At 47.4% G+C, this 11,230-nt stretch overlaps 1 protein-coding gene and 1 non-coding gene across 4 annotated transcripts; both read right to left on the bottom strand.

The window, feature by feature from the left end:
* Positions 1-2,455: 2,455 nt before the first annotated feature.
* EIF5 (eukaryotic translation initiation factor 5) lies at positions 2,456-10,319 on the bottom strand. 3 transcript variants are annotated; one of them, XM_050897018.1, is made up of 12 exons: positions 10,037-10,318; positions 8,466-8,609; positions 7,646-7,925; positions 7,296-7,377; positions 6,898-7,070; positions 6,459-6,570; positions 5,600-5,739; positions 4,910-5,068; positions 4,548-4,709; positions 4,084-4,248; positions 3,674-3,808; positions 2,456-2,856 (listed from the first exon to the last, which is right to left on the bottom strand). In XM_050897018.1, exons 3-12 carry the CDS (start codon positions 7,715-7,717, stop codon positions 2,764-2,766), a joined length of 1,293 nt encoding a protein of 430 aa, XP_050752975.1. In that variant the 5' UTR covers positions 7,718-7,925; positions 8,466-8,609; positions 10,037-10,318; the 3' UTR covers positions 2,456-2,763. The 3 variants fall into 3 exon arrangements, with proteins under 3 accessions (XP_050752975.1, XP_050752976.1, XP_050752974.1); XM_050897019.1 differs by lacking the exon at positions 8,466-8,609 and having other exon boundaries at positions 4,910-5,065; positions 10,037-10,319; XM_050897017.1 differs by lacking the exon at positions 8,466-8,609.
* On the bottom strand, positions 5,955-6,078 carry LOC127017457 (small nucleolar RNA SNORA28). The gene has a single exon (XR_007766591.1). It is a non-coding gene; the product is annotated as a small nucleolar RNA SNORA28 (small nucleolar RNA).
* Positions 10,320-11,230: the final 911 nt, after the last annotated feature.

Here is an 11,230-nt window from a genome sequence, read left to right as displayed (position 1 = left end):
GCGAGCATCTCAACCCAAAGAACAAGGAAGATCTTAGCAGGGAGGAATGATAGCCTCGGGGCAATGCCTCACGCAAGTGACCCCGCAGAGCAGACTGCACCCTGTTTAAAAAGCTGACCTCTTTGGGAGCGTCGCATTGTGGTTACACCAGCTGGGGCAGCTGCTACCACAGCAAGGGGAAGTAAAAAGTGTTCAGCACATTACTACACCTACTGCAATCCCTTCAAATCACTTTTCCTTTATCTTTAGTCATTACCTCGCTACAAGCCCGAGCTGTACGCCCTCAGGAGCAAAGAGCGTCCTTTTATATAATACATGCCTACCACATCCAGCCGAGCGAGGCCCTGGCATCTAATGACGATTTTTAGGCTCTCATTGATAAAAGGCAATTTTACTTCTTATACGCACGACAACAATCAGGATTTCAAACCCTGGTTGAAGCCGCTGAGCTCCTTTCATCTGCTTGTGATGCTGCCCCAAGCAAAGCCGTCAGCTGAGAAGCTCCCCGTTGTGCTGGACGAAGAGAAGCCACTGATGAAGGCTGCCGAGCTGCAGTAAAGCTCCCAATCGCAGGCTCCTGGAGGGAGATGAAGGTTTGTAAAGCCAAGGCTAATGGACCTGCCGCTAGACCTGCCACCTGCCAAATCGCAGCCTTCACGCTGGGGTTTTTAAAGAGAGAGACCGTACAGTATGAAGTGAGGGAAATCACCCAACACTTACTGTTGCCTTTCCAGGTGCCAGGAGTCTCTTTGAAGCTTCAAGCAGATTGTATCTAAACACCAAGTTGCCTTTTGAAGATGTACTTGTTACTTTTAATCAGATAGCAGTGGCAATAAATTCAAAGACTCAGGAAACTTCTAAGTCAGAGGTTTTCCTTCCCTAAAGAAATACTCACAAAATGAACACGCATTTTTATTAGCCGGTGGAACCCCTGGTTAATGATCTGAAATGGAAACAGCAATAGGTATGTGAAAATAGGGTGAGAAGTGTAACTCGGTGCCAGGAATTTCATAGTTAGTGGTGGCCTCAGTGCTTCTAGAAGCCTCCTCCGTGTCTGAATATTAGCATACCACTTTATAGTACACTTAATCTGATCCACCTATGGGCTACTACAGACAAGAACACTTTCACTCCCCGCACACTCCACCATGTTCACCCTGAATCTACCGCCATATAGCTTTGCTATGACATCATCAGTTCACTGATCCTATGGAAAGCTTTTTTTGATGGATTTATTTCCTAGTTTCCCTCCTGGAAGGAACAGGTCTGTCTTGCAAGTCACTAGGTCTTGGGGTGGGAAAAAAAAATAAAAGAGATCATCCCCCTTGGTGGCAGCCTGCAATTGCAATCAAGTCTGCTCTAAAATGAAACTACACCCTAAATGAAACTTCACCATGTCACAGCTGGTAGCAGCCAACACCACGCAACACGTACTTCAGACAGAAACCTTCTGGTCACATCCTAGAGATTGTATCAACCCGGATCTGCAAAGCCACAGCTGCAGGCCATCAGCATGGAGCAACTGATTATTTCGCTGAACCGCACTGACCTACGCTAAGAATCAGGCTCGGAGAAGCAGGAGGGGGTGCTGCCCACGCTGCAGAGAACTCTTGTGCAGCCAGTTAAGGGGCCACAGCATTTCTCAGGATTGCAGCTGCGACACGCTCCTGGGAAAGAGCAAGGCTTCTTGTTATTCCCTCTGCAAGCAGGAATTCTGCTCAGAAAAGCAAAGCTGACTCAAATCCCTACCCAAAGGACGTGCCTGATGTGCAAGCACCCACCTCCCACTGCAACAGGTAAGCGACTACCAGGGAGGCACAACTTGAGAAGGCTTATACCCACGTCCCCAACATGACTGGGAGACACCAGTGAACAACTGGCATTTAGGATCTACAAAACTCACTTCCAGAGCTATGGAGGTCAGCTTCGGGGGCTCCCGTGCTCAAGGCAACAGGTCGAGCCCTCTTCCCCTCCCTGCCCACCCCAAACCAGACTGGAGCGGGATGCCCGTATCCTCTGCTATGGTGACACCACAGAGTGGTGTGCGTGGCCACAGCCAGCTGTTGGGCAGCAGCATATGCTACCTGCAGAGGTACCAGGTCCCTCAGCTCTACTTAAAGCACTCAAACCTGTATTTAATGGAGCTGTTGAAAACCTCAGGAAAAAACCCAGCTTACGTAGTGAACACCTGTGGAAGTTTTTGTTAAAAGAAGCCTGCAAGGATCAGAATCCAGACAGTTGCCTTCTGTTTTAAGAAGCTGGCAGCTGTACACTGTAGATTACTCAACACCTGCTGCTTGCCCAGGTTTCAAATCTTCTGTTGCAACAGCCTGTAAGCTATTTTTCTTTTTTTGTCTCATTCAAGAGATGTGTCATTTTGTCTCAAACTTCACACGTTTCACCAAGTTGTGTACTTACTTGAAAAAAAAAAATTAAGGGAGTTCAGAGTCACAAATGAAGACTGACCAAACCCAAATCCTTTATTTCCACAACTGTATAAATGTGCTCTAAGTATGTGTCCAACACAAGTTAGGAAAACAAAATAGAACATGCCAGTTGCAAACTAGATCAGTTCACCGACGTGCTGACTCCTTGGTATTAGGCTTAGTTACACGAGACCAGTCACAGTAAAAAGATACATTTTTAGAGTACAAAGAGTAGCAGGATGTTAAGCCATTTCAGCTTGTGCACATACAAGTCACACTTCTGGCAGAAAATGCAGAGAAGTTTGCATTATTATGCTGGAAGCTATGTTGCATCACTTTAAATGGCATCAATATCGATATCATCATCTTTATTGTTTGCAGGCTTCACAGTTTCAACTTTAGGTACACTGGCAGTTGTAGAGTACACCACCTGTGGAGACAAGACACTTTTACTACAGCACCTGCTGCCATTAAGCACTAGAATAATTTTAACATCAGGAGTTGCAACACCTGCCCGCTCAACAGCCCTCCCATCTCTTGCCATGAACTGCTTAACACACTGCTCCATGTTCTGAAACGCACTGCACAGCACCTTCCGGTACAACAATTAATATTGTACAGCAAGCCTGAGTTCACGCATGCTGAAACTACAACTACACCTTAACATCTGTCTTTAGAAGGCAGAGGCATGCATGTGCATCTGTAGGAAGCAGGATCTCATACCCAGGAACAGGAGTAGGTACTACTGGGAGGCGAACACACAAACAAAAAGCCCACACGCAAAAAAATAATTCCAGCCACAGTCAGCTGGAGTGTAGCTAACAGGCTAAACCCTAGGCCTAAACCATGAGGAAAACAGTCATTTGTTCTTTAATCAGCTTTTCTAACAAACATACACCCACTGACTCTTCCAAAACACAACGCTTTATGCACAATGCCTCTTGTCAATCTTCCACTATATGAAGTACTACTATGCAAGAGACTGTTTGTACTGTTCCACAATGATAGCCTTTGGCTCCAAAGATGCACCTGTACCGTTACAAAAGTGATCTTAAGTAGACAAGGGACTATGCATACCAAAGGTGCTCTGACAAAGCATGAGAAACGAGGTGTTCCTCCAGTTCCCAACATGCACCGCAATACATGAAGTAAGCTATTTTGCAGTGCACCAAAGACAAAGTACAAGACTTAAGTGTGCAGGAACAGTGCAACCTTGGAGTTGTTTACAGTAAGTGAGCCTTTCCTACCTCTATGTTTTCATCTTCATCCTCTTCTTCATTACCGGAAGATTCTTCTTCAGCTTCCTTTAGCCATTTAATAAATGGTTCTGCTTTGACACGGATTTCTTTGGCAAGCTCCTTTGAAACGTATTTCTTTGAGGCCTGAAAGACAGAAGTACACAGGCTTTGCCTGAACACTGAAGGAGTTTACATCAGATCGTACCCAAATACAGCAAGAGCCTAACTTAGAACTCTAACCTCACCCCACTGCCTTGAACAGCCCATTTTTGAAAGGGGAGTTTCTCCCAGCCAGTAACTTCTCAGACTAGTTGCAGCTTTTTGTGCAGATGTCTTTAAACACCAAAACAGAGAAACCAGATGCAGGATACTACATTCAGGTACTCAGCTAGTATAGTATGTGAAATACTACCCCTTACCTTTTCTGCCCAGCCAAGGATGACTTCTTCTTCCAGAAGATCTGCATCATACATTTCCTTCAAAATATGTGGTATTTTAGAAATAAGCTGAGACTGATGCATGGCTACCACACACTCAAAGCCATGGAGAAGGTACCTCTGAGCTTTCTTGTTGTTGTGGCAGAACTAGAGTTGTGACAAAAGCAAAAGCAATTAAATTAGCTTTTTTCCCTCTCCAGAAAGAGCTGCTGCTTCTGCTCTCAGCTCAATGAGACAGCAAAATCTGCAACAGCTCATACTATCCCTCCCAGCAGTTCTCTGTAGCTGGGGGGAGGTGTGTGTGTGTGGTGTGTGTTTTTTAAAAAACAACCTACAAAAAGCCTTCTTCCCCACAGTACCAAGCAATCCAGAACTAAGTCAAGTAGTTGCTACAAAAAGCCAACCCAACAGTTGTTACACTGGGTGCAAAAGAAGAGACTGCTTACACGAAGGAAGTGACGCCTGTATTTCCTTATCTGTTCACGAATCTTTTCATCGAAAAGGACTTCAGTGAGAACTAGTGGGCCCATAGCCTTTACATCCAGTCTCTCTGCTTCTGCTACAATGTCTTTGTCGGAAGTATCAATGACACCTTCTTCCTTCTTTTTCTACAAAGACAGGAACAGATAGCAACATTTTAAAGCTACTGAGGTCTGCATCAAGGCTCTATTGCACCACTTCCTTCCCCACCACTGGTGGAACCAGTAATTTGGTAGAAGCTTAAGCAGCTTGCGCTTAAGTCTCCTTACCAACATTTTATACTACTACAGCAGAGTGGCTACCACGCAAACAACCAGAGAATATTCACCTTCACAAAATCAAACAGTATGTTGACTCTCTCCTCCACTGTTCTTTCCAGGTCTTCACTAAGTGTGAGGTTCTTTGCATGGTCACTGATTTCATCCATTCTACGCCTCTGGGCTTCTTCTGTTGTGTCTTCACCCCAGTCATCATCATCCTCCTCCTCCTCAAAAATAAAACCAAACCAACAGGTTCATACAATGTTACTACAAGCTTAGCAACAGGTGAGCATTGTTTCTAAATACAGATTTGAGAGCATTTTTATAAATAGGTACTTTTGATTTTTCCCTAAAGAACGGGTTACACTATGATTTGGAAGTCAAAGATGATGGAGAAAGGGCAGATGTAGGAAAGAAGTAATGGAAGCTAGACGTTGAGTTCATAGCCATCTGTAGGGTTACTTGAAGTGCAGTTTTACCACTCCATCTAGTACACTCATGAGATACTCCTTTTCATGGACCTGGATTGTAAAGGGTATGCAGCTTTCACTTAGTAAGTAACACAAACGCTACTACTGAAGGGTTGATAAAGGTGCTATAGAGGAGACACAGGGATACTTTATTCCAGCAGTGAAGTTCTGGATACAGTAAGAACTTTCTGTGCAATGTTGACCAGCAGGGAATACCAGTGATTTAGAAGTTTTAAATCAGAGCAAGACACCACACCCACCCATCTCCCCACTTTCCCTTCTACTTACCACAACCTGTGGAGGAGTAATCTCCTCTGGTGGTGGGGGTGGAAGTGTCTCATTGCTGGACACAGAACCATTCTCTTTGTCCTTGCCTTTTCTGTTCTTCTTCTCCTTCTCTTTCTTTCCTGTACCAGTGTCACCACTTTCTGCAAGTGAATTTTAATGTTTTATTCTATGAACTAGAGAAAGCTAAAGTCCTTGCACTACCTTCACCTCTGCCAAATCCCCAAGTGGGTTTGGATGCTTTTATTAGCAGCAAGTTATGCATAGTACCCATCCCCAGATGGATTCAGGGCAGATGTACATCTGCTGGGGAAACCCCTGGTTCCAGTGAAAGTCCTGTTTCTTATCAAGACATAAGGTTGTCCAAGTCTATATAACAGGTGACCTCACAAAGCAGAGACCCCTGGAATAGGTTAGACTTTTCTATTCTAGCAAGCTTAAATTGCAGCAGGCAACTAGATGCTTACTACAGAGTGTTGCTTGCACAGAACAAGTATATTACAGTTAGCATTTACTATACTGCTTTTATTTCCTACCCTTCTACTTCAGGTTAACTTAAAGGCAAAACAGCAATGAGCTCCCGCTGACTAACTCTCCTCCTAAGTTTTGTCCTGCATAGGCAAATCCAACTCTTCACAAATCCTTCTACTTGGGAAGGATACAGGATGACAAGGGAAGAGACTGCTCGTATGGAAGCTATGAACACAGCTACTTCATCCTAAGCCACAAATATGCTCTAGGAGTATGCCGGAGCCTTTTTACACTTTAATTAGATGCACGCTATTTGTTTTTCTACTTCCATTAACAGCACTCACACCGAAGAAGTTCCCTTTACCCCCACCAGGTAAGGAAACACACTTACCAGGTGGGTTTTTGAGAATGAACGTGCAGAGTTTATGGTTTGTGTCAAGCATGCCTCGATAGCCACAGGCTTTGCAAGAGTTACCTATAGTTTGTTTCTTAGGATTGACATGCTGTAAAAAAGAACAACCTCCAGTTAACATACCACTTACAGAACAATTATGCATTAAAGCCTAAACCTGATGTTTACATTATCATTTCCACAGGTTTAAGCACTTTACATCACCTCCAACAGAGCAAGTTTAGAAGTAACAATTTATTGCAGAAGTTCTGAAGTGTTATAAATGTAAAACTTTCCCAGAGGGGAGGGATATGCGTGTGTGTGTACTGGATTTTCTCTTCATAGATATCAAGTCAGCTATTAACTTCACACCACTTCCATAAACATCTAATGAAGTGTTTCCATAGTGCTACCATTAATACAGCCAGAAAGCACTCACCAGATCAGTTTCAGGATTCTCACACTCAGGACAGAGAACAAATTTTTTAATGAATCCATCCAACATGTCTTGCAGCTTATTCGCCTCATGAGATCCATTGACAATGTAACGGTCATTCTTAACATCAAACTGGGTCTGTGCTCCCAGCTCACAACCAAAAAATTTGGTAGGATCTGTAAGGAAAGTATAATAACCACCACTGCCCTCGTATCTTCACTGTGATTTTTAACAGCAAGTAAATATACCATTGCTTCTTTCTGTTCATTATTTCATCCTGAGATAATCACATTTCTTTCTTACAGATCTTGAAAGAATGGTATTAATGCTTTATTAGCTACTTAACACTACCACTTTAAACACAAAAGCATAAAAAAATGCTGTCACTCCAGGCTACTTACACGTTGGAGGCCGATTAAGCGCCTTTGCAACGTCAACCATGTTGACTATAACCGTCTTTATTCCATTTCCTTTGCCCTCCACCTAAAGAAAAAAAAAGTATTTTAAGATTAAGTGACTGCAACAGCCAAACCCAGCGTGTATTCCCCATTTCACTACATCAAAGTTCTGCTTTGAAGTGTATCTTCTTAGAAGAGCTAATGTGCACTTAGTCTGGACAGAAAGGAGCAGACATCCTCCCTGCCCTCTGACTGGCTAAACATTATCATTACTCACACCTCTCTTCCTCCTCTATCAAGAGAGCAAGTGGTGTGAAACACTACCTACTTACCACTAAGGGTTAGTAAGTTACCTTGGCAATCAGACGGGGCATTTTGTAGCGATAGAACTGATCTGAAACACTGCGGTTGACGTTGACAGACATTTTGCCTTATTAGTAGCTTTATCAATAAGATGAAGAGATCTTTGATTGCAGTTTTTTGGTATCTTCTGTCTGGAGAAGACGGGATGACATAAACGACTGCAAGAGTTCTCGGTCTCTGACATGAAAAAATTTTCGCCACTGAGGCTGTAAGGTTCTTGCTTGTATGCTATGTTTCCCCAATACAGGTACCAGTGGCTGCGCAACAGCTCTGCAAGTGTTAGTAAACAGAAAAGAAATGAAGTTTATCTTAATGTGCACCAATCGGATTTTGCTACAGAGCTATATAAGGGACTATATTTAGGGTAAAAAGAAAAAAATACATTCTTTATGCTATGGCTTTCTTCAACTTGTGGAACTGAAAACAATAGCCTTGAATTGTACTGCTAAGTAACTTTTCCTCAACTACACCACAGAGCTCTCCACCCTCTTCTTTCTTACTACCCAAAAAGCACTCAACAGCTTGAGACTATTTTCTGTACAATTAACTCCTGAAGGAGTGCTGCAATCAATAAGGAAGGGAAAGGAACACTGCTTGATTTATTATGGAGACCAATGGCTCTTGCACCAAGAGTGTCATGTGATACATTTCAGGCTGCAGGAAGCAGGATAAAGATCTGGAAAACAGTTTCAAATTCCACATCATAGCATGAACCTATCACATAAACCGAAGTCTGTCAGAATGTTGAGAAATATCAGTAAGATGAAGCAGCAGCAATCTGTAGCCCAACATAATTTTTACATGGCTTACCAGTTTTTTGGATCGGAGTGGAAAAGAGTTGAAAATTAGGTAATTCTCCCTCTCACTTATGGATTCTCATAGCAGCTTCTGTTGAGTTTTGACTTAACAATAAGCCTGATAAAGTCTGACATAAGTTGCTTCACTGTAGAAAGCCTAGCAATGCAGAGGTACAGAGCAGTGCAGCAGCTTTTCCAGTTGATTTTTTTCTTAGGGGAAGGGGGGAGGGGGAGGAAGGGGAAGGAGGATGAATCCTATTATTAAAGTTGCCTTAAGCAGTATTTACATAATTAAATTAACATGTGTCTCTATAATCAGATCTAAGAGTACTTAAGCCACAACTGGTTGACTACACAGGCAACCCTGACTACAGCATGGCTACTGTGACACGTCATCATGTTGTTATCGTTAATGACAGAAGCGTTGGCACATTAAAATAGCCTTCCTAGTATTTATGCATAAGAGCACGTCTATTGCTTCCACACGGTCTGAGTTGCTCTGGTCAGGCTTACAATTTCTTTACACAAGAAGCAATCAGATTTGTATGTGCCTTGTGTTCTGCATTAGCCCAGATGCAGTTTTGCCCTTCCTCAGCAAAAAGTGCACCAGGGACTTTGTTTCAAGCACGAGACTGCCTTCCCCACGATATCTAAAAAGAGCCACCATGTGACCTGGCCACATGCTTGCAGAAGCATTGAGGAAGCAGGTATCTCGGTGACTGAGAATGAGCTCTCAGACAGAAGAACATGCGGTTTCCCCTCCTTCCAGATTACAGCTTTTGTCTGCTGTAGACTAAAGCTCCCTCTCCTGGTGCCTAGGACACCTCATCCCAAGCACCACCCCCCCATATGCTATGCACAGAGGAAAAAGCGGGAAGGCAGATAGACTCCCCGCTTCAAAGCACTGTTTCCCCGCCCCACTCAGCCCTGTGATGAGTCATAAATGCAGCAATTAAGCACTGAGTCAGCCCTGAAAGAAATGGGGGGGAAGTCACCTCCAGCCACGCATGCGCTCTCCAGCCACGAGAGGGGGACGCTCCGCGGCTGCCCCCCGTCCTTGTGCCCCCCCTCTTTGTACCCCCCCCGCGGGCTAACCCTTGCAGAGCAGACGCGCCCCCCCCCCCCCCCCCCCCGGGTTTGTAACTGCGCCACAGCTCCCCGCGCCGCGCGCCCCCTCCCCGCCCACCCACAGCACAGGGAGGCGCGGCCCCAGCCGCCGCCATCTTGTCTCGTCGCATGGCAGTTCTGGGGAATTAAAGGAGGGGAAAAAAAAAAAAAAAAAGAACACCCCCCACCCCAAACGACAAAACAGCAAACAGGTACAGCTGAAGAACTGAAGCTTTGGGGCTTTTAGTTTGGTGTCGTGTGTGTCGTCCCCCCCCCCCCCCGTTTCTCGTCTCCCTCCCATGAAGGTCTGGGACACTTCGTTACACAAAACCTCTCCCACTATCCACCGTTTAACCGACAGCCCGACACCCCAACCCAGCCTAAGGCGCCCGCCCGCTCCCTCCACATTCCCAGGACCCAAACCCTCCTCTCAATCCCAGCTGTACTCATCCGCCCTAGCACAGTACTAATACTCACCGTTTTCGTCCAATAAAGACATAAACCCAACGCTGCTCGCCCCGGGCTGCGACGAAGCCGAGTGTGCGAGGAGAACAGGGCCGTGGGGGCACTTATATCCAGACGGAGAGGGAGGCGGAGGCGGACGCCGCAGCCTCCGGGTCCCGGCGTCCTGGGGCGGGCGGTATCAGCAGGGACAGCAGTGCCGGACAATCTGCGGGCAAGACACAATCAGGGGCATCGTTAGTGGCGGCACCTGTGAGGAGAGGGAGGAGGAGGGGGGAGAAAAGGGAAGGGGGGAGGGAGAGGCGGCGGCCGGCGCGCAGCTCAGGCAGAAGGGGGCGGCTGATGGGACCCCAGCAATGGCTGCCCCGTACTCACCTCTAGAATGTTCTCGCTCTGACTGAACAACGCCAAAGCTGGGATCAATCAGCCAGCGGCGTGCCCCGCCCCCCCAGCCCCGCCATTGGCTCGCCGCTCGCCTTGGGACGAAGCTATTGGCTAAGGCCTCGCCGTCCCCCCCACCCACTGGCGGCGACCGCTATCAATCAAAGCACCCCTGGCTTCACCTCCCTCCCCCTCTGCCCTCCCCCCGCTAGTGCCCCAAAGGACATCGCGTCTACATCGACCGAGTCTCGCGAGAGAGCTCGGGACGGGGCGGGGGGGAGCTGCGGGAGCTGGTGAGGGCTGAGTCAGTGCGGCAGGGCCGGGGTGGTGGCGGGGCCCGGGGCTCCCAGCTTCCCCCGGCCTCCCCCTCCTTCCTGTCGGGTGTGCTGAGAGACTTCTTCCGTGTGTGTCGTCCCCGGCCCCCCCCCCCCCCCCCCCGCCGCTGCGGTCAGCGCCGCTTCGCGCCCTGCGGCAGGGAGGGGCCCCTCGGCTTCCCCTGGGGGCTGCTACCCCTCCCGGGGAGGCGACCGGGACGCCCCAGCCCCCGCGGCCTAGAAGGGCCCCTGGCGTTTGGGCCGGGGCAGGGCCCGGGCAGGCCGGTAGCGCTGGGCGTTTCGGGAAGGGCCCGAGTCCCGCTTCCCGCCCTCGCTTTCCGCACGCAGGCGGCGCGGAGCAGGCCCGGGGGAGGCCGGCGGTGCCCCTCGCCCCGCCGCGCTCCCGCTCTCCGTGGCAGCTAGCCCACGGCCGGCGGGGGTCTGGGGAGAGGCGTGTGGTGCCACGCTCCTGATGGAGGCGAAGCCTGCAATGCTACAGGAATGAAAATTTGGG

Source organism: Gymnogyps californianus, chromosome 5 (genome assembly GCF_018139145.2).
Source record: "Gymnogyps californianus isolate 813 chromosome 5, ASM1813914v2, whole genome shotgun sequence".
Taxonomy (NCBI): Eukaryota; Metazoa; Chordata; class Aves; order Accipitriformes; family Cathartidae; genus Gymnogyps; species Gymnogyps californianus.
Note: the sequence above shows the minus strand (reverse complement) of the source record. Positions and strands in the feature narration are given on the sequence as shown.

Coding starts and splice junctions, on each gene's coding strand:
- EIF5 (XM_050897018.1), bottom strand. CDS start 7,717: ATGTCTGTCAACGTCAACCGCAGTGTTTCAGATCAGTTCTATCGCTAC. Junction 7,071..7,295: donor GCTTAATCGGCCTCCAACGT/GTAAGTAGCCTG, acceptor CTTTCCTTACAG/ATCCTACCAAATTTTTTGGT. Junction 3,809..4,083: donor TCCTTGGCTGGGCAGAAAAG/GTAAGGGGTAGT, acceptor TCTGTCTTTCAG/GCCTCAAAGAAATACGTTTC.